We start from the raw sequence: 22,865 nt of genomic DNA on the forward strand, positions 1-22,865 counted from the left end.
ATTATCCCAATTTTTATTACTGCTATTTAGTATCAGCAATAAGTCTGAAAAAGTGTTATTTATAAATTATCCGCCAACACACTCAAAATTAACAACATAAGTAAAGTAGCACTATAAACCTTCTCAGTTTGCTTGGGAATAGGAAGGTGCTCCGAAAGAAAAGGGACAGCGCAGCAATCGATTCTTCGTTGGAACATAAAACATATCTCTTTTTCCCATGGATATCAATACGTAAGAATCATTTGGGATGTTAAACGTGATGGGGTTGTATTACAAAAGAAAATCGAATAAGTGTAGTTAATTGCAAGTTACAAACAGCAAAGTAACAATTGTTACCTAATAAACGTATCTTGAGTTCAGTGGCTGAGCTTCCACTGATGGATTTGTTGAGACCAGTGGGATTTGACTAGGACGGGCTTTAATTATTTTTACTTTAAGATTAAAATTGCTTTGGCAAAAAAGATTCATCGTTAACCCAAAAGAAAAAAAGTATTGTTTCTAATCATTTATAGTCATTTATTGTGGTTTGTAGCCTTTCATTTTTAAACTGTTTTTCTCTCTGCTTTAGAGGATTAAGAGTGAGAATCTCCTACTACCTGTTTTTCTCTTTGGTGTCTTGAATTCAAGAATTTTCATGCCAGAGCAATTAGATCAGCAAGTCTCAAGAATCAAAGCATTATTGACAAATTTAAAATGAATGTGTCCTGTAATATTACTATATGTTACGATGGCTTGACTTTCCATCCCGGTCTTAAGTTCTTGCCATGAAATAATTGGTGGAAAGAATCTGGCATCTTGGTGAGCTAACCTAGCTAGATAATTGGATTTTTTTTTAGGCTAATAACTTAGCTAATTCAATTGTCCTTATAAGATTTCTACAATTTTTAACTAACACATCAACATCATTAAAACTAATGAAACTCGTGTGTACACATATATTATCGTTAGCTGATTACATTTTTTTTTATTATAAGATTATAATGTTGATGATATATTTACTCAATTGAGGTTTTGGATGCTTTATTTGTCAATGTTCTTCCATGGAGTTTCTTATATTTGAGGGGTATCAATATCTACGAAAGTTCCCAATTCTACTGATAGGAACCACATTGTGCAATTGGGTACTTTTCCAATCTTGTAAATAATTTATATGGGACATTGATATGTGAACAAGGGTAAACAAAGACGTACGTACCATTAGATGCCTCGTGAAGAGTGTCAAATAATTTGAATATTCTAAATTTCTTTTCCCAATTCACTAAGAGCTTTATTCTTTTTTTTTTCTTCTTCTTTTACCTTCCACCCCTTTGTCCACAGTCCTTCCCACTTTCAACTGTCAAACTCGAGATTCGAATCATGAATCTAATAGTAGGGAGAATTCCAAGAGTCCTCCTTTGAGAGCTTTATTCTTTTATCATCGAATATAACTACCATTTGGCTTTGCTATTAAAACTAGAAAGTTTTAGCCATACAATGAAAGAAATATATTAGAATTGAAAAAAAAAAAAAAAGAGTAGGAGATGATTCGATACGAATCTTTTCTAAAACATAATATACAAATTATGTGACCTTTGAACTTGGAGAAAATCTTTAGCGGACTACACCTTTGATTGATACTCGTACACGTGCATCACTGTAGCAAACTGCTTAATTCCTCCCCATAATGGCTCAAAACATTCTCAATTCCTGTCTTACAATTGTAAAGTACTGATCATGGAGGGGGGATAAAACACAATAGTCTCCAAATTGACTGAAAAACGTAAGCTGAATTTCATGGGAAATGCATGTGATCATATGTTACCAGGCCTTACAAATCTTCTGCATTGTTCATCATCTCAATCTCTTGCAGGTATTGCTTACTTGTCTAATGCAGAAAGAAGAAGTATTTGATTGTGAGTTCGAAGGAAGGGAAGATATATAAAGACCAAAAGAAAAGAGCATCGACCAAATTCTATAAATTGTCAATTATTTAATTCAATGGCCTTGTTTATTTACCAAGATCACCTGGAAATGGTGTAGCAACTGATAACGACCTGGAAATGAAGTGCATAGTTGGTCTGGATTGTGGATCAACATGTAAACATGACCTAGCAATTCTGATGATGGACGTCAGAATCTCTAGAATCTTTTGAGCAGGATACTGAAGTCTTTGGTCCAACAAGTCTTCCAGCTCTATATCTCCAGGTGCTGAAGACTGTAGACAAGGGATTAAATCACGAGGGTGTTTCCCTTTAAACACTTCCATGATCAGGACTCCGAAGCTATATACATCACACTTTTCAGTTACTTTCATTGTGTAGGCAAACTCTGCAAGGAATATCAATTTATGATGGCCTGTGATGACGGTTTTAGTTACTCGAAGTAATACCAAAAATGGGGAGGAATTAAACCTTGTTTACCTGGTGCAACATATCCATATGTGCCTGCAAGAGCACTCCAATTCGCTGAGTCTTTTTTGAGAAGCTTAGCAGTGCCAAAATCTGAAACATGAGCCTCATAGTCACAATCAAGCAAAATATTGTTGCTTGTGATGTCGCGATGAACTACTGGTGGTGAACAATCATGATGCATGTAAGACAGCGCATGAGCTACGCCTTTGATGATATTCACCCTCTTTTTCCAATCCAGTTTCTTAGCTTCTTCATCCATGTGAAATATTTTGGCCAAGCTTCCTCTTTCAAGGTACTCATAAACCAAAATGGAGTGTTGAGCAGTTGAGCAGAAACCATAAAGTTTCACAATATTTCGATGCTTGATTTCTGTCAAAGCATTTACTTCATTCAAGAAAGCTTTACGGTCTGCTGTCTCAGACAAGTGATGAAGTCTCTTTACAGCTACTATCTTTTTGGACTCAAGTTCTGCCCTGTATACACGTCCATAACCTCCTTCCCCAATGCAAAAAAATGAATTGAAGGCTTCCGTGGCTTCTAAGATTTCTCTGTACATTGCCTTGCCATCAAAAATGCATCTGGAAAACAGATCATCATCTTTCACATTTCCATCTTTAGCTCTTCTGCATCTTTTTCTACGTGCAGATGAAATGATAACTCCTGCGACTACATAACTAAGCAGCACTGCTCCCAAAACAGGAAGCACAATTAGGAGAATTAGTTTATGGCCTTTTTTCCTGACAGGTTTTTCAGACAAGCTTCCACAAGGTTGCAACCCTGTAATATTGCCACACAAATCTCTGTTCCCCTGCAACTGTTGTATGGTGACATTTTGAAAAGCTTTCCCATATGGAACAGGCCCCTCGAGGTTGTTGAAAGATACATCAATTTTCAATAGGCCAGGCAGTTGGGCAATGTTCTTGGGAATCAAACCTGAGAGGCTATTATGGGAGAGATTCAAAGCTTCTAGATTCTGCAAATTTCCAAATTCAGATGGTATTTCTCCTCTGAAGGAATTATGACTCAGATCCAACAAACAAACCTGAGTTAACCTGCCTATCTGGATAGGAATCTTTTGGCTTAAATTGTTGTAACTGAAATTCAATAGATACAATTCCTGAAAATATCCCAAATTTCCTGGTAAGGGACCATTCAAGGAGTTAATAGACAGGTCAAGGTAAAGCAGTTTTGTCAGCAATCCTAATACTTGGGGCACACCACCATGAAACAGGTTTTCATGTAAATCGAGCTTTAGCATAAAAATTAAATTTCCCAACTCGATTGGAATCTCACCAGATAAGTTATTTGATGAAAGATCAAGTACATGCAGCAGAGTCAAATTTCCAAATTCTGGTGGTATGGAACCTGTAATTTTGTTCTTGGCAATCAATAGAGTAGTCAGGTTTGTACACCTTCCCCAGCTGCTAGCAAGTTCACCATAGAAACTGTTGTTACTAAGATCCATGAAGTGCAATTGTGGATATATGCCGAACATTTCTGATAAGTTTCCTGTGAGCTGGTTCCCACTGAAACGAGCCCTGACTAAACTTGAGCAGTTTTTCAAGTTTCTTGGGATCTGACCAGTAAGCAAGTTGTTGTGTACAGCGAAGTACGTAAGTGTTCCATTTGGGCAGAGATTTTGTGGCAAATGACCAGAGAACTGATTATGGTCCATTGCCATGACAACCAACTTTGTCAATTTCCCAAGTTCTTGTGGGATGGAACCAGTAAGTCGATTGTGGTTCAGAAACAGAGTTTTCAATTTACTCAAATTCCCAAAAGAAGTGGGAATTGAACCAGTAAGTTGATTTTTCTGCAATTCCATGGTCATAATAGACTTCAAATTCCCCAATTCCCTAGGAATTGAACCAGAAAGTTTATTCCCAAAGAGATAAAGAATAGTCAAGTTAGTCAAATTACCTAACGCTTTTGGGATTGAACCTGTAAGGTTAGTTTTGGACAAACCCAAACTCTGAAGGGATGCCAACTTCCCTATCTCTGGGGGAATGGGACCTGATAAATTATTGATGCTCATTCTTAAATAAAGTAGCTTAGAGATATTTCCTATTTCAGGAGGAATGACACCTGAAAGTGAATTGTTATAGAGAGACAAATAACTCAGATTTTTCAAATTTCCCAAAGAAGCAGGAATTGAGCCATTTAACTGATTTTCCCTTAAGTGGAGGACCAGAAGATTGGTTAAATGGCCTATTTCAGGTGGGATTTCTTGTGAAAATTGATTAGCTGACAAATTCAGATAAATAAGCTTGGAAAGGTTACCTATCTGAGGGGGCATGGTTCCAAAAAGTTCATTGCAGCTTAGATCAAGATATTCAAGATTTGGGAGGGATGAGAATGGGAAGTTGTAGAGTGTACCCTTAACACTTGCATTTGTGAGGTTCAATCTGTTGGTACTTCCATTTATGCATGTAATGCCAAACCAAGTGCATTGCTGTGGAAGCCCCGAAGCATTCTTGGGATTCATCGGCTTAAGGTTCCATGAAGTTAGCAGGGAGGTGTTTTGGGTTTGAAAGCTGGTTTTCCAATTGAAAAGTGCAGCAGCTTCATCAGCTGAAGCACAAGCACCACCATTTTCTTGAAGAAGAGAAAATAACAAGTGCAAAAGTAGGACCAAAACGAAACTGAAAATATTCTTTTCAACTGCCAAAGAACTCATGATTTCTTTACCCTCAAGATGGCTTAGAAGAGCTTTTTGTTTTAAATAATCTGTACGTCTATGGCTAGAAATTAAAAGCCTTCTTCGCCTTGGTTTCTAAGTTGTATGGATTTGACAATACAAGAATTCAGTCAATTTGAGCTACCGTAATTTCCAATGAAGAAGTTACAGAGAAACCAGACAAGAACAGACTTCTGAGTCTTCCACTCAGCGGGTCGTCTGAAAGATACAAAAGTAGCAATTGACCTGACCATCTGCAAGGGGTAAATTACATTTTGCTTGATGATTAATCATGCTTACTATTATTACTACTTTACATTAAAAAGGAATCATATTTTTATCCCTATAGATTTTGATGGTAAAATTTGTTTGCCAAATATGTGGTCTTTAATCAATTAAATCATTAGAGGCTACGAATCCATTCACTCATTAGTCCCTACAACTATTTGATGAGAATCTAGCTAAGCTATTAGTACATGTCTTGTGCTGTTTCTAATTCACCAGAATTCCTCCAACAGTTTCCTTAGGAACTTAATACTATTTAAAGTTTCTGAGTCCCAATGAGCTCCTTCTTCTCCTCAATCTTCTCACTGGCTTCGTGATGAATCTACTTTCTGCAAATCCATATTCAACCTATAGACAATTAAGGCATATGCCTAGCTGATCACTGTCCCAGCCACCTGAAATTTATGTGCCTTTTCTTGTTTTAGGCGAACTGACCTTTTCATAGAACAGATACTCGAGAAAGTGCTTAAAATGAACAAGGTTCAAAACAGAAAGTATAATGTGCTATTTTGCAATATGATTTACATACTGGCAGCAATACTTTCTGTTCTACTTGGTGTTGCTTGTATTTTGAATTTATCTATATGTTTGTACATTTGTGTTTGTTTGTGAGAGACAAAGTTAGTAAAATACAGAACCATCATAATATTAGTTATTCTACATGCGTTTATCATAAAAATTTTTTAAAATATATGATTAAAAATTCGACACCAAAATATGAGTTGAGCGAAATAGTGCATATAAATGTGTATGTGAACGGTATGAACAACTTCTTCTTTTTTAAGTATGAACAACTTTGTAAGTTATGGAATAAAAGTTACTGGTGAATTTATTATGAATTTGAAAAGCTATTTGTTTGGATAGTGTATTATTTGAAATATTATTTGGAATAATTACTGTAGCACTTTTTGTGATATGTTGTATGTGAGATAAAAAGGTGATTGGGAATATAAAAATGTAGGTTGGGAAATGTGTTTGTGATGCAAGCGAAATATTATTTGGAATAATTTTGATATGTCAATTTTAACTATTATCCTTATGTATGAGGCATAAAAGTATGTTTACGTTTCATCCTCTCTTGGATTTTATATGTATAAATTTATAACATGACATATACACAAACTTTATCATTGTAGTTAAAAAGCATGAGTATTTCTTGAAATTTACAAAATACAGAATTTTTTTCATTGTAGTTACAAACATGACATATATATACATATATGATAGAGATCATGACCTGAAATTCCCCTTCTTTCTCCCTATTTTTTAAATTAGTAAAACCATTAAAATAAATAGAGACTTTTATTTAGCCAATTAATATTATTGTTCTCTTGAGATCAATTCTTCTCGTATTTTAGCTTAATAGTAGACTAGATCTGATGAATAAATTCGGATGAAGTTGAGTTTTACTTTTGTGGATGTAAAATAGGCAAAAAGCATATGTATCCAATAGTTAAATGTTTAATGCTTTGGGCCAGGTTTGATGACAATATTGACGCTTAAAATCCTTCCTATTGCTTCTCAGTTACCGCATTAGTTGCGAACGCCAAAATGGATCGGCCTACAGGCTTTAGTGACACCCAATGAAATTGGCACTATACAGAGAAGATTAGCAAGGCCCAGTGCAAGAATGACCTCACAAATCGAAAAGTTGTTCAAATTGTTTTGGGCTTTTCTATGCTGATTTGGGTCTAAATGTATTTCATCTACATTTAAACATGGCCGGTAGATAGTTCACAAACTCATTTTGTGCATTTTTTTTTGTTGTTGATTAGGGTCCATTTCTATTTGGGCTAAATATGCATGCATCTGATGCCTTGTTTAACTCATGGGGTCATTTTTTTTTTTAATTTGATTGACAATACTATTTTAGATAAATTTCCCAAAAAGAAAAAGAATAATAGACAAAAGAATAATTGTTTATTTCAAATACTGTTGCAAAAAAATGTTCTGAAGCATGACTTTGGGTAATTTTTAAATAGGGTCAATTTGGTTCTCAGATGCAAAACTTGCTTATGCAAACATTTTATTATACAGATTTGATTTTACAAAGGTAAATGTGATGTTGTACACTATCTTTTATGTTTGGTCATTCATGTGATGAATTGAAGTGATTATAAAAATTATATTATAGAGACTTGATTTTTCAAAGCCAAACGTGATGTTTTATACAGCTAGAATGATAAAGAAGAATACTCGAATAGCACCCATAAAAATATTAAAAAGTACAAGAGTTAGCTAGCAAATAAAATGCCCATCTGCTCTATTCACTGTCCTATCACAGGCAATGTAAGAAACATGATATATTGAGTAAAAAGGAGGCAAGATTCAAGGCCAAATGAAATAACATGACCGTCTTTTTTTAGTGTAAGCGGGAGAACTCGAACCCGAGACTTTTTGCTTATACTCCCTACTTCCGTACCACCCAATCCAACCTTCCCCGAAATAACAGGGACTGTAAGTTCCTTGATTCATTTGTTAAAACAAAAATAAAATAGAACTAAAAAAATCATTAATGTGTTGCCCGGTGGGGAGTATTTATTTATAAAATACCTACAATAGGTTTGGAGCTTCTTAAGAATACAATTTTATAGGTTTGGAACCTTTTTAAGAATTACAATTTTAACAAACTAGAAATTAGATGCATAGTTGGCCAAGATTCTGGATTCACATGTAAACATGCCTCTGCTATTTTGAGGACGAATACCAGAATCTTTTCAATTTCTTGTGAGGGATGCGAAAGTCTCTGGTCCAACAAGTCTTTCAATTCTCTGGCTCCAGCTGTTGAAGAAATCAGATGGCCAACTAATTCCCCAGGGTGCTTCCACTTGATTATTTTCAATGTCAGGAACCCAAAGCTATAAACATCACAGTTTTCAGTGACTCTCATTGTGTAGGCAAATTCTGCATGGAAAATCATGTTATCAGCGAAACCTGTACACTTAATACCTGAAAATAGAGAGAAATTATAATCCTGTTAATTACCTGGTGCAATATATCCCAATGTGCCAGCAAGAGGAGTCCAATTGGATGAGTCCTCCTGCAGAAATTTAGCAGTGCCAAAGTCTGAACCAAGCCACGTATTCTAAATCAAGCAAAACATGTTAGTGGTTGTTTATATTGACTAATGTGCCAGCAAGAGGAGTCCAATTGGATGAGTACCTCTGCAGAAATTTAGCAGTGCCAAAGTCTGAAACCAAGCCACGTATTCTAAATCAAGCAAAACATGTTAGTGGTTGTTTATATTGACTTTGGGTGAAAACCATCACCCATTAAAATCAATTTTATGGTGATTATTAAAAAATAAATTAATGATCGACGAATTCCTGGAAGCGCACAGGGTCGATCGTAATAATAATTTACTTGGAGTATTTTAGGGTCAAATCCACAGTGACGAGTTAATTTTCTACTTTAATTATTCCAACAAAATAACAAAATTTAAATTCAAACAATTGTATTTTCTAACTAAGCAATAAAAGAATAATCAATTCAAATAAAGTGTGGTGAGAAAACAATAGACATGAATTTAGGGTTTCAGATTTTAATTCAAAATTTGAGTCAATTATATAGTTAATTTCTTAACAAATCATGAATGCATCACGCAATTGTATTTTAGATTGTCTCTTGATACATCTAAAGTGTGTCTAATTAAATGTTACATCTGTCTCAAGATGGCAAGTATTCAATTAAACCTTTTAAGAATTTCGGTGATATAAGTGCATCATACAAATCTTAACCTACTCTCGTGATTAGGTTTAGTATGTTTATTTATCTAGTGCACAGCTGTATCTCCTTTCTCAATTCAATACAAACTCTAGAAACATATCTATGGTGGCCAAGAATAAACATGTAATTAAAACCAAGATAAATAAAATCATAACAAAATGTAAGAAATTAAACTAGAAAAATGAATCAAATTCTTTCATAAAAACCCTAACCCTAGAAATAATTTAGTTCAACATGATTTGAAAATTAAAACTACGAATTCAAAGAGTTACTACAAAGATAAGAAAAAGAGTAAGAAAACTTTTCAGTTGCTTGCTTCAATCTTCTCCTCTTGCACGCTCCTTGATTCCTCTCAATTTGATTTTGATCTCTCAAGAATAAACTATGGAAAGATGTTAAAACGAACATAGACTAATGTTTTTCACCCCTAAAAACGTTCTAGATAGTCCTATTTATAGTTTCTTAAAGTAGTATCCGAAACAGGGAATGATTGGGCTAATTAGAGCTAAAAAACGTCAATTTCACGCATTTTCTGGATGAACACCAGCCCAAACACTGGCCTAAACTCCGGCGGCGGAGTTCCTTCAAATGATTGGACTAGAACAACTCCGACATGAACATCAATGCAAGTTATTGAAGATTCGCAGGTGGATCTCACTTCGGATCCGCGCATGGATCTACTTCAAGGCCAAAAATCTCCATCATCGAGGCCGAATCAGCTCTTGTGCAAAACAAAAATGTTGTAGCCGTTTGAATTAATTTTCCAATACCTTATGAATCATGTCATTTGGAAGTTTTGATGCTAAGATATGCTCAAAATACTAAGAACTAGTCGGACGAACTTCGCAGCGCAACTATACTTCAATATTTTGAATATTTGACTATGAAAATGTGAGAACCAAACTTTGATATCTTGATAAGAATTGTAAATCATTCTCTCAGCTTCAAATTGAATCAAGAATCATCTAAATCTGATTTATGTAGCTTAAGTTATCACCAAAATATTGAAATGTGTCGTTCCTGCGAAACCTCTTCCTCTTGACTTTTTCCTCTTCCATTGCTTCTCCGGGGCACTTTTTTGGTTCATTTTCCCTTCAATTGAATTTTTCACCTATTAGAACAATATAAGAGTAAAATTTAATAGTTTCTACGCAAAATAAAGTTCAAATAATATGGTTAACTAGCAACTTATGCATATAAATTTATTACAAATTTCACTCTATCAATTAATAGTAAAATTGCGGGAGCGTACCTGAATTCATGTTGATTAACTGATATTTGAATCTCTAGAAATATTGTGGTAGCCTTCCAAGTTAACACGTAACTAATTCTTGAGAGAATTCTTTAGTTTTTCTCGGGTATCTTTTCTGATCATGGGATCAGGAAAGAGTTATTTTATAATACTAAAAATGCGACAATAAGAATACATGTGTCCCGAGAACCATAACCCTATTTATAGATAAATTGCTTATTACCTTTTGAATTTCTATTTCAACCTATCATAGAAATAGGAATTATCCTTAAATCTCCACACATTAAAGGCCCAAATCCTATTAGATATATTAAAATCCAAATTATAATTAATCACTTTAATTGAATTTACTCTTATTTAACAGTTTGTAATACATAATTATTCACATATAAATCCAACGTTGGATTAAAAATCCAAAAATCTTCCATTTGGATTATATGTGTAACTTTATAATTATATGTTGCAATTAAACATATGAGCCCAACTTTATTGTCATTAGCAAACTGTATTTACAACCAATTCGATCCATCAATTACACAAACATAGGATCAAAGCGGTATTTGTTACAATTTCATAATTCAACCCATCAATGGTCACATACATTGATGCAATTGAATGACATGAATCATGATGTGAATTTCTAAGATGAAAATTTCATGCAATGTGATTATAACATGCCTATTTTCAACTGATCCATTTTAAACTTTCATGAAATCAAATCGTACCAAAATCAGAGTGTAAATAAATTTAAATTTTATTTATGCACAAAATATCCTTAAAACATTAATAACAGAAAAATATCAATATAGTAAGAGCATTTAAAATAACAAATTCCTACTAAAACTGAACATCACTTGATAATATGACACCCATATGAGCAGTATGTTCATGAAACATTTTGAGTAGCAAGTCCTTAGTAAGCGGAACCACAACTATAGAGTTTGTCCTGATATACTCTATCGACAACTATCCATTTTGTGCTCTTTCTTTAACAGTTAAAAACTTGATAACTATATGTTTAGATTTTGTCAAGTTCCTATTGTTATTGAAATATAGGATTGCTGACTTATTGTCACAAAATAATTTGAATGGTCTTTTGATACTATCCACTACACGTAATTCTGTGACAAATTTTTGTAGTCAAATTTCATAATTGGATGTCTAATAACAAGTTATGAATTCTACAGTCATAATAAAAGAGGCTATAAGAGACTATTTAACACTCTTTCAGATATATGAGATTATAAACTTTATAGTAAATACAGCAAAACCCGTTTGATTGCCTTCTAATGATCTAATTCAAAATTATTGAAATATCTATCCAACATCCTAATAATGTATGTAATATCTGAATGCGTGTAGACCTAAACATACATTAGACTGCCTATTACTGAGGCATAAGAAATCTTTTATATTTTCTTTTTCTCAAAAATATTCTTAGGACATTGATTGAAACTAAATTTGTCTCTGTTAACCACAGGGATATCACCCGATTTACAATTTTGCATGTTATATCTTTTAAAAATCTTTTTAATATAATCTTTTTGTAATAGTTCCAAAATACCTCGAGAGTAATCCCAATGTATCTTTATACCTAACATAAAAGATGCATCATCACGATCTTTCATCTCAAAATTCTTAGTTAGAAATTTCTTAATTTTATGCAATAGGCCTATATCGTTGTTGGCAAATAAAATGTCATCAACAGATAATATCAAAAAAGTATTCTTGTTCCCACAAAACTTATGGTATATACAATCATCTACTAAATTCATTTTAAAATCAAATAAAATGATCATTTGATGAAATTTGAAATATCATTGTTGAGATGTTTGCTTGAACCCCTAGATGAATTTTTTAAATTTACAAATCATATTCTTTGGATCTTCCAATGCAAAATTTTTTTATTACACCATATAAATCGTTTCATCAATATCACCATTGAGAAATGCTATCTTTACATCTATTTGGTGTAATTCAAGATTGAAATACGCCACTAATGTCATTATAATTCTCAAACAGTTTTTTGAAAAGACCGGAGAGAAGATTTATTTATAGCCGATACCTTCTTGTTATGTAATATTTATAGCGGCAAGGTGAGTTTTGCATCTTTTCACATTACCTTTCAAATCTCTATTGATTTTAAATATTCATTTACAACCAATAGGTTTCATTCCTTTTTGGCAATGGGACAAGATTCTAGATATTATTGTCTTTCATGAATTTAATTTTTTCATTCATGGCATCTATATACTTTTGAGAATTTGAACTTTTCATGATTTGATGAAAGTTGATTGGATTATCTTTCATCAATCCAGTGTCATTCTCATATTTTTAGAGAAAAATAATATAATCATTTGACATTGTACATCTGCTTTTTTTAATGGATCTTCTTAATGGAATTGGTTCTTGAAGAGGTAGAATTTGTTCTTCTATAACAGTTTGTTCTTTGACATTGTCTTGATTTATTGTATCAAGATCAAGATCAGGAATAGAATTTTGAACAAGATCAATGACATCTGTGAAAATATTAACATATTTCTCTTCAAAGACAAGATTCCTAACTATATCTTCTCCCCCAAACTCGATATCTTCAAATAATCAAGTATTTTTTGTTTCAAAAATTGATTTAGTTATAGAATTATAAAATTTGTAACCCCTAAATCTTTCAAAGTATTCAATAAAATAACAACTAACCGTTCTTGCATCCTTTTTTTTTTCATTTGGCTTATAAAGACTTGCCTAAATTAGACATTTTCAAATATGCAAATGCTTCAAACTAAACTTTTTTCCTATCTAAAACTCATAAGGGGTTTTGGCAGTTACTTTAGTTGAAACTCTATTAACGATATATGTTGCAGTTTTAAGTGTTTCTTTCCAGAGTGACTCTAGTAAGGTAGAATGACATATCATACTCTTTACCATATCTTTAAACATTCTATTTCGTCTTTCAGTAACACCATTGATATTGGGTGAATCCCACATAATGTATTATGAGACAATATCGCATTCTTCTATATATTTAGCAAATGATCCTGAACGTTATTTACCTGAATTGTCATATTTATATAGTACTCACCACTAAGATCAGATCTGTCGCTTTTGATTCTTTTATTGAATTGATTCTTACCTTCAATTTTAAAAATTTTGAATACGTCCAGCGACTGCAAAAATGAGATATATCTAACTATATCTTGAAAAATTGTCTATGAACATTATAAATTATTGTTGATCATTCCAAATAGATGTAGGAAATGACCTACAAATATCTGTATGCATAAATTCTAAAACGTACAAGAGCTTATTGGTTTCAAATCTTTTTTTATTAGTTTGTTTCCCCTTTATACAGTTAAACAATCATCAAAATCTGTAAAGTTTAAGGAGTCGAGAATTTTATTTGACACAAATTTTTTCATTCTCTGTTTGGAGATATGATCCAATCTCTTGTGCCATGATGTAGCCGAATTCTCTTTAATTAAATTTTTTTATTCCTCTAGTATTCAAATGCAGAGATTCATTAAATGAGACAATTGTATCAATTAAATATAGATTGTCATAATGCAATAAAGAATCAGATCAACCAATTTTGAATCATGAAATAATTTAAATTTTTTATTTTCAAATGAACAAAAGTAACCAAATTTATCCAAAATAGAAATAGAAATCGAATTTCATTGAAAAGACTATACAATAAATGTTTCATTAAGATCCAAATAAAATTTGATCTTTAATAATAATATAAAAACTCCTATTATCTTAAGTTGAACTGTTTAACCATTGCCTATGTAGATATATTTTTCATTATCATTAAACTTTCGACAATTCAAGCAACCCTACATAGACATACTGCTGTGAGTTGTTGCACCAGAATCTAACTATTATGTGTGTCTAGGTATCGAAATTAAATTAATCTCAGAACATATCAAATTAAGAAACATACATTTCTTAGCACGTCAAGTATGATAGTTGGTGTAATGCTTCTTTTTATGCCCTTCAGGTCCACAGAATAAACAATCGTTCTTTTCTGAATCAACTAATTTTTTTGTTGTTTCTTTTGAAGTGTTGTACCTATAGTTTCTTTATCTTTTTTTTTTCTTTTATATCCCTTACTTTTATTATTAGTAGTTGAAATCAAATGAGCACTCTCTGTCTGATTTTGTTTCAATCTTTTTTTCTTCCTCTACACAGTGTGAGATGAGTTCATTTAGAGACTAGATCTCCTTTTGATAGTTGTAACTCACCTTAAATTAACTAAACTGTATAGGAAGAGATATCAAAATCAAATGTACTAGTAACTCTTCCGATAGTACTAACTTAAATGTATTTAATTTAGAAACAAAGTGAGACATTTCCATGATGTACTATTTGATATTACTTTTATCACTATATTTTATTGAAACTAGGCATGTCAAGAGTGTACTTATTTCAGCTTTTTTATTCTTGACAAACTTTTTTCAATGTCCTCAAGTCGTTTCTGACATTGTTTCTCTAAATATTTCTGGAACGGTCTTTTTAATGATTATCAAACACAAGCGAGTCGATCTCTCCCACCTTTTCTTATCTCTTTTTTTTATCAGAAGTACTCTGATCTGTAAGAGATGGATAAGAATCAATCCTTAACGCAAGGTCAAAATCTATTACTCCAAGAACTATCAAGAGATTTTCTTTTCAAAACTTGAAATTTGTGCCATTTAACATAGGAATATTATTGATATTGATAGTAATATTTATAAGATCATTCACAACTGAACAGAAAATATAAAATAATTAAAACAAACCACATAAATCAAAATAATAAAGGTAACTTCAAATGTTGGTAGTGGATCGAATTATCAAGGAGTTTTGACTGATGTTGGACTAGATGTGCCACTGGTTTGGCAGAGGGTCCGGTTGGTATTAGACCAAAGAGCCAAAGGTTCGCGAGGGTTCAGAATTCGCTTTGGATGTTGAAGAAAATGAGTCCATGATTGGAAGAAAAGGTGTTCTTGGTGGTAAGATGGGATTGTGTTGAATATTAAAGTGGATTCGAAGAAAACCTATAAACTTGGGTTTAATGTAAGGAGTTATTTATAAAGGGGGAGATTTGTTAGACTCATGAGTAAAGAGTTATGTTCCACATTAATTCGAGAGATGGAAAAGAGTGGTTAATATATAAATATGGGTCCAAAACCTAATAACTTAAACTTTTGGAATAGAGTTGGATTTCTAACTTACATATTGGGTTCGTTGATGGGATCTCTTGAGATGTTTCTTCCTAACACATTCAAATGAAGTTTGTTCTTTTTTTAAAAATTTTTTTTCTAGTAAGGGAAAGGTGAAATTTAAGAAATGAGAAGAGGGTAAGAGAAATTAGAATGATTCAAGTGAAGTTGAGTTCCCCTTTTGTGGATGAAAAATTAGGCAAAATGCATATGTATTCAATAGTTCAATGTTGTTTGCCTCATTGGTTGTGCACATGAAATTATATTTGCCTCTCCTACAGCCTTAAGCGTCCCTTTAGTAGGACTGTCAATAGGATCGAGTCAACTCGAGTTTGACCTGTTCGGCTCAAAAAAAACTCATTGAACCTAAACTTTAATTGGGGTCAGACAAAACTTGAATTTAAATATTAGATCTAAACTAAATGTGATCTGAGTTTAGAATATACAAGGCTCAAACTTGATTAAAACGCTGCCCATATATGACTATAATTATATATATATAAATATATAAAAATATCTATAATTTATAATTATACACATTAAGATATAAAATGTTGATAATTTATATATTAATTTATATTAATTCATAATTATAAAATATATTATAAATTAGGTATTTAATTATGAGTTTGGGCCTATCCCAATTTGGCCCCGAAACTCATATAATAGTGTGAATTAAGTTTGAACCTTTTAATATGAATCCAAAACCCAATAACCCAAAATCCAAAAGTCCGTATAATTTGTGAATTGAGTTTGAAATTGTTAAAACTCAACTTAAAAAGCCCAATTGACATCCCAGCCTTTAGTGGACATTTGATAAAATTGGAACTAGGACTGTAAACGAGCCGAATCGAGTCAAGTTTTGGCCTAATCGAATTGAGTTTTGACTTAATTTTATCAAATTCGAACTCAAGCTCGACCTCGACCTCTACAAGCTGACAATTTTGAAGCTCGAACTCAAAAAATTAAAAATAATTATTATATTTTTTAAAAAATAAATAATTATTATATTTTTAAAAAATAAATAAAAATAATATATTTTTCTTAATAAATCATAAATATACTCGAGCTCCCAGCTCGCGAGTTAATATTTTAATCAAGTTCAGTTTGACTTTTGACTCGACTAGCTCGAACTCGATATTGATCGAGTTCGAATCGAACTTGAATCGAGGCCTGCTCGCAAGCGGCTCGATTCGTTTGCACTCCTAATTGGAACCATTCAAAGACGCTTAGCATGGCCCTTGTGCAAGGATCTCACGCACAAATTGAGAAGTGGTCCGAATTTTTTTGGGTTCATGTATGCTTTGGGTCTAAATCTAAAGACGACTTATACAATGAGGTTAGAATTTGGGCTTTTCTGTGCTGATTGCCGAGTCTATTTGGGATAAATCTACGAAGCACTGATACCGGGTTGATCATGACTTAGTTTAACTCACTGGGGCGATTTGTTTTATTTAATTAACAATAGTATCTTGGATAAAATTACAAAAAGAACAAGAGTAATAGACAAAGAATAATTATTTGACTAGAATAATGTTGCAATAACATGTTCTGAATCTTGGCTTAGGTAATTTTTAGTTGGGCACAATTTGGCTCTCAGATATAAAACGTTATATTGTAGAGATTTGATTTTAGAAAGGTAAACATGATGTTGAATATCTTTTATGTTTGGCAATTCATGTGATGAATTGAAGTGATTAGGGAAAAAAGTGCTTATGTAAAACGTATATTATAGAGACTTGATTTTTCAATGGTAAACGTGATGTTTTATACTGCTAGAATGATTAGGAAAAATACTTGAATAGCACCCAAAAATGTACAAGAGTCTACTGTGCTAGCAATTAAAGTGCTCATCTGCTTTGCTCACCGTCCCATCACCGACAAAGTAATAAACATGAGATATTGAGTGAAAGGGAGGCAAGATTTAAGGCAAAATGAAATTACACCTTAATTTATTTGTTACCAAAAAAAAAAAAAGAAAATCCTTACTGGGGCTATTTGTTACCTAATACTAACCTACTTGTTGGCGACATGGTGCACCAACAGATAACAAACTAGAAATCATATGCATAGTAGGCCTAGATTCTGGATTCACATGTAAACACGCCTTTGCTAGTTTGATGGTGGATATCAGAATCTTTTCAGTTTCTTCCGTGGGAGGCGGAAGTCTCTGATCCAACAAGTCCTTGAGTTCTATGTTTCCAGGTGTTGAAGACATTAGATAGGCAACTATGTCACCAGGGTGCGTCCCTTTGATTGTTTCCAATGTCAAGATTCCAAAGCTATAGACATCACATTTTTCAGTGACTCTCATTGTATAGGCAAGCTCTGCAAGGAAAATCATGTTATCATGTTATCACTTGAATACCTGAAAACAGAGAGAAATTATAACACTACGAATTACCTGGTGCAACATATCCAAGTGTGCCACCAAGAGTAGTCCAATTGGATGAGTCCTTCCTGAGAAATTTAGCAGTGCCGAAGTCTGAAAGACGAGCCTCATATTCTGAATCAAGCAAAACATTGTTACTTGATATGTCCCGATGAACTATTGAAGGCGTGCAATCATGATGCATGTAAGATAGGGCATGAGCCACGCCTTTGATGATGTTCACCCTCTTTTCCCAGTCTAGTTCCTTGGCTTCTTCATCCACGCTAAAAATTTTGGCCAAGCTACCTCGCTCAAGGTACTCATAGACCAACAAGGAGTGTTTGGAAGTTGAGCAGAAACCATAGAGTTTCACAATGTTTCTATGCTTGATGTTTGTCAAGGCTCTTATCTCGTTCAAGAAACTGTCGAAGTAGACCTTCTCGGGCAACAGATGAAGTCTCTTTACAGCTACTAAGTTAGAAGGTGGAAGAACTGTTTTGTACACACTTCCAAAACCTCCCTCCCCTATGCAGAATATTTCACTAAACTCTTCTGTTGCTTTTATAATTTCTCGGTACATTGCTTTGCCATCATAGGTGGTTATGGAAAACAAATCAGCATCCTCGACATTCTCTGTGGTCTTTCTTTTTCTTTGTCGACAAACTTTAAGAGCTCCAAAGAATGCACAAAGAAGTAAGAGTGATCCTAGAAGAGGGAGCACAATTACAAGAACAAGATTGAACCCCTTACCGTTTACATGCTTTCTACTCAATTGAGGACTTTCACATACTTGTAAACCAGTAATATTCCCACACAAACCTTTGTTTCCCCTCAGTTCTTCTATGGTAATATTTTTAAAGGCTTTGCCGTAAGGAATTGGACCCTCAAAGTTATTGAAAGATATGTTAATATGCAAAGAACCAGGCAGCTCTGCCAAAGCCTTTGGAAGGAAACCAGAGAGGTAATTATGGGAAAGATTCAATATCTCTAGACTCTGTAAACTTCTGAATTCAGATGGTATTTCTCCTGTGATGTAATTATGACTCAGATCCAAGATAGAAAGTCGAGTTAACTCACCCATCTGAGGTGGAATCTGTTGACTCAAGTTGTTGTTGCTCAAATTCAGGTAAAATAATTGCTGGAAACCTCCAAAATTTTCTGGGATAGATCCACGCAAGAAATTTGCTGACAGGTCAAGATAAAGCAGATTTTTTAGCTGACCTACTTCTTCAGGTATATTGCCAAAAAGTTGGTTATTTTGTAGATACAGATTGAGCATAGAAGCCAGCATCATAACTTGCTTTGGAATTTCCCCAGTAAAGTCATTGGAAGACAAATCAAGTACATGAAGTTGAGATGCATTTCCCAGCTCTGAAGGGATCTGACCTGTGATGTGATTGTCGGCAAGCAAAAGAGCTGCCAAGTTTGGGCATCTACCCCAGTTGCCAGAAAGTCCGCCATAGAATTCATTGTTGCTAAGATCCATGAAATTCAAGTTCGGGTAGATACCAAACATCTCTGACAGATTCCCAGTCAGCCGGTTTCCCTGAAATCGAGCTCTAAATAAACTTGAGCAATTTTTCAAGCTTATAGGGATTGGGCCTATCAGCTTGTTGTTGCTTACCGTGAAGTTCTGAAGTGTTCCATTTTGGCAAAGATGTTCCGGCAGATGACCAGAGAATTGATTTGTATCCATCTCCATCACAGCCAACTTTGCCAACTTCCCTAGCTCCTCTGGAATGGAACCAGAAAGCTGGTTTTCACGGAGAAACAGAAATTCCAGGTTGCTCAGATCACCAAATGATTTAGGAATAGAACCGTTCAGTTCATTCCTGTCTAGTTCCAAATCTGTAAGTAGCTCTAGGTTGCTCAACTCTTCAGGAATTGAGCCTGAGAGTTGGTTATCATAGAGATGGAGGACAGTCAAATTCGTCAGATTACCCAGTGATGTTGGAATTGTGCCAATGAGATTATTTCCGAACAAGCTCAAATTTTGAAGTGATTTCAACTGCCCTAACTCAACTGGAATGGAACCGGACAGATTGTTTTGGAAAAGGAACAAGGTCTCCAACTTACTGAGGTTACCTAGATCAGGTGGAATTGAACCTGTTAGAAGGTTAGAGCTCAAAAAAGCAGTGACAAGATTGGATAAGTTTCCTATTTCTGGAGGAATGGAACCAGATAATAGGTTTCCATACAAAGACAAGTATGTCAAGTTAACCAAATTTGCCAAGGAAGATGGAATTGTGCCATTGATATGATTGGTATTCAAATCAACCTCAGTAAGATAGACTAAATGGCTCAATTCCTCAGGAATTGGACCAGACAATTGATTTTCGTTCAGATGGAGGACTTGAAGATTTTGTAACAAGCCAATTTCAGGTGGGATTTCTTGTGACAGCTGATTGATCGAGAAATCGAGATAAATGAGCTTGGAAAGATTACCAATCTGGGCCGGTATGCTGCCAAAAAGTTCATTCATGGAAAGATCAACGTATTCAAGGTTTGGCAAGGATGAAAATGGGAAGTCATAGAGTGTCGTGCTGACATTGGAATTTGTGAGGTTCAGTCTGTTGACACTTCCATCAATATTGCATGAGACACTAGCCCAAGTGCAAGGGCTGGAAGAATTCTTGGCTTTGGTAGGCTTAATATTCCATGAAATCAAGAGGGAACTATTCTGGTTGGCAAAACTGGCTTTCCATTTTAAGAGGGCAGCAGCCTCTTCCGCAAAAGCTGATGCACAAACTTTGGGAGGAAATGATGGGGCTAGTGTATGTAGCACTAAAATAAACATAAAAACGAAAACCTCTGTAATGAAATTTGGAAGCATGATTTCTTTTCGTCTAGCTCAGCTGAGGCTGGACAGATTGGTTAATTTGTTTACTTGTATGAACTACAAAATGAGACATTGACGGATCCTCCCTTTATAGACAAGGCTTCAGAGGTTTTATTTTTTATTTTGGGCAAATTACACTTTACCCCCTGTGATTTAGTTTGTTTTGCATAACCCCCTATGATTTCAAAAGCTATACATAATCCCCTCATGATTTGGATTAAAGTGTCAAAGTGATGGAAATGATCATTCGCAATGGAGTCATCTAAAATGTCGAAAATATCTTTATGTATAGTTGAAAATTATTACCAAAGGGGGTTATGTATATATTTTGAAAATTATAAGGGGATTAAATGGTAAAATATTAAACTATAAGGGGATTATGTGGTAAAACATAAAAACCATACGGGATTAGTGTGTCGTGTATTTATAAAGGTAATTTCGGTATTTTTAAAAGTTCCGTTATGAATGACTATTTCCGTCACTTTGACATTTTAAGCCAAACTATGAGGGAGTTCTGTATAACTTTTGAAACCATATAGGAATTATATAAGAAAACACTCTATACCACAGGGAGGTAAATGTATTTACCCTTTTATTTTTTTATTTTTTTCCACTCTTTTTTCTTTTTTTTCCCTTTTATATGCATACAAATCAAAACTTAATGTATACTCTTGACCTGGGGGAGGGATGGATTGGGTGGTATGAGGGAAAAGAGTGTAAGCGAGAGGTCTCAGGTTCGAATCCCCAACTTACACTTAAAAAAAAAAAGTATACTCTTGACCTGAAAGATAGTTTGCCAATTTTAATACAGATAAAAGCAGTCAATTTCTCCTTCCCTTTGTGAATTCTTTTTTCTAAACACATTTAATGAATTCACACTTCAATCATCGAATGAAGACTTTCAAAGTCAATCACCGTGGCATTTATATTACAAGTTTACAACAAACCACAGATTTTGACAGTCAACGGTCACTGCCTCTAAAGTCCGCAGACTGCAGTTGAAGTAACAGGCAATTTCTTTTAATCCACTAATTAGGGCCTCGGACAAGGATAGGGTGGTAACGAAGAAATTTCTGTTTTGTCACATCGTACCATTGTCAAAAAGAATGAACCAAATACAACTTTCATGGGCTTTGAGAGAGAGAGAGCAGTTGACAATCATCTTCAACAACTGGCTGAAGGAGTCAAACTTGCTCTAATTAAGGCAGCAGAACAAGGATGGAGACTAATGAACATAGGAGTTCCTAACAAGAATTTGCTACAGCAAATCCTTATTGGTTAATTTGTTTATTTGTATGAACTGCAAAATGAGACATTGACGGATCCACCCTTTATAGACAAGACTTCAAAGGTTGTATTTTTTATTTCTTCATATGCATACAAATCGAAACTTAATGTATACTTTTGACCTGATAGATAGTTTGCCAATTTTGATACAGACAAAAGCAGTCAATTTATCCTTCCCTTAGTGAATTCTTTTTTCTAAACACGTTTATTGAATTCAGACTTCAAGCATCGAATGAAGGCTAAAAGCAGGCATTTACATTACAAACAAACCACAGATTTTGACAGTCAACGGTCACTGCCGCTAAAGTCAAGTTGAAAAAGACCGCAGACTGCAGTTGAAGTAACAGGCTATTTCTTTTAATCCACGAATTAAGGTAGTAACGAATTATTACTTGTCTCATGACTACTTTGTTCATGTGTAACACAAGATACGGCCCATGTGTTCCTGTGATCACAAGAAACGACCAAGAAACCCTTCCAAAATTCCTTAGGCATTTATTAGGCAGAATGGTCAAAATGGACCATTTCAGGTCCTCTAATGATTTGATTGATCGAAGACCACATATTTGAGAAAATTCTTACACATTTATTCATGCAATTCCTTTAGCTGATGTGAGAACAAAAGTCCTGCTTGGAGGCGTTAGAGTGAATTCGGATGGGTTGGAGTTTGTTGTAATTTCGAAAGTGTAATTTCAAAAGTTTCTTGTAATCCGGTCAGTCCCCTCTAAGCGTTAAATTTGATTCACTGGAGTTGGCCGTGAGCTCGATCACCATTACCGTAGATTCTTGGAGTGAATTCGGATGGGTTGGAGTTCGGCTTGTCAATTATTACTGTGT

At 34.0% G+C, this 22,865-nt stretch overlaps 3 protein-coding genes and 2 non-coding genes across 8 annotated transcripts; 2 read left to right on the top strand and 3 right to left on the bottom strand.

Moving 5' to 3' along the window:
* Window positions 1–1,532: 1,532 nt before the first annotated feature.
* On the bottom strand, window positions 1,533–3,889 carry LOC113759189 (MDIS1-interacting receptor like kinase 2-like). 2 transcript variants are annotated; one of them, XM_027301787.1, is made up of 3 exons: window positions 2,400–3,889; window positions 2,005–2,307; window positions 1,533–1,864 (listed from the first exon to the last, which is right to left on the bottom strand). In XM_027301787.1, the coding sequence occupies exons 1-3, from the start codon at window positions 3,883–3,885 to the stop codon at window positions 1,857–1,859; spliced, it is 1,797 nt and encodes a 598-aa protein (XP_027157588.1). In that variant the 5' UTR covers window positions 3,886–3,889; the 3' UTR covers window positions 1,533–1,856. The 2 variants fall into 2 exon arrangements, with proteins under 2 accessions (XP_027157588.1, XP_027157580.1); XM_027301779.1 differs by having other exon boundaries at window positions 1,996–2,307.
* Window positions 3,890–3,950: 61 nt separating this feature from the next.
* LOC113768080 (probable leucine-rich repeat receptor-like protein kinase At1g35710) lies at window positions 3,951–9,751 on the bottom strand. The gene is made up of 7 exons (XM_027312318.1): window positions 9,623–9,751; window positions 8,515–8,542; window positions 8,338–8,418; window positions 8,060–8,256; window positions 5,213–5,321; window positions 4,052–4,985; window positions 3,951–3,966 (listed from the first exon to the last, which is right to left on the bottom strand). The coding sequence occupies exons 1-7, from the start codon at window positions 9,749–9,751 to the stop codon at window positions 3,951–3,953; spliced, it is 1,494 nt and encodes a 497-aa protein (XP_027168119.1).
* LOC113753058 lies at window positions 6,912–7,017 on the top strand. The gene has a single exon (XR_003464961.1). It is a non-coding gene; the product is annotated as a U6 spliceosomal RNA (small nuclear RNA).
* A 6,959-nt stretch (window positions 9,752–16,710) lies between the features above and the next one.
* On the top strand, window positions 16,711–16,818 carry LOC113753064. The gene has a single exon (XR_003464962.1). It is a non-coding gene; the product is annotated as a U6 spliceosomal RNA (small nuclear RNA).
* A 615-nt stretch (window positions 16,819–17,433) lies between these two features.
* LOC113778302 (MDIS1-interacting receptor like kinase 2-like) lies at window positions 17,434–20,751 on the bottom strand. Of its 3 annotated transcripts, none has more exons than XM_027323673.1 (3): window positions 19,527–20,751; window positions 17,936–19,448; window positions 17,434–17,859 (listed from the first exon to the last, which is right to left on the bottom strand). In XM_027323673.1, the coding sequence occupies exons 1-3, from the start codon at window positions 20,733–20,735 to the stop codon at window positions 17,543–17,545; spliced, it is 3,039 nt and encodes a 1,012-aa protein (XP_027179474.1). In that variant the 5' UTR covers window positions 20,736–20,751; the 3' UTR covers window positions 17,434–17,542. The 3 variants fall into 3 exon arrangements, with proteins under 3 accessions (XP_027179474.1, XP_027179481.1, XP_027179465.1); XM_027323680.1 differs by having other exon boundaries at window positions 17,936–19,087; window positions 19,289–20,751; XM_027323664.1 differs by having other exon boundaries at window positions 17,936–20,751.
* Window positions 20,752–22,865: the final 2,114 nt, after the last annotated feature.

Source organism: Coffea eugenioides, chromosome 1 (genome assembly GCF_003713205.1).
Source record: "Coffea eugenioides isolate CCC68of chromosome 1, Ceug_1.0, whole genome shotgun sequence".
In the NCBI taxonomy this organism is placed as follows: Eukaryota; Viridiplantae; Streptophyta; class Magnoliopsida; order Gentianales; family Rubiaceae; genus Coffea; species Coffea eugenioides.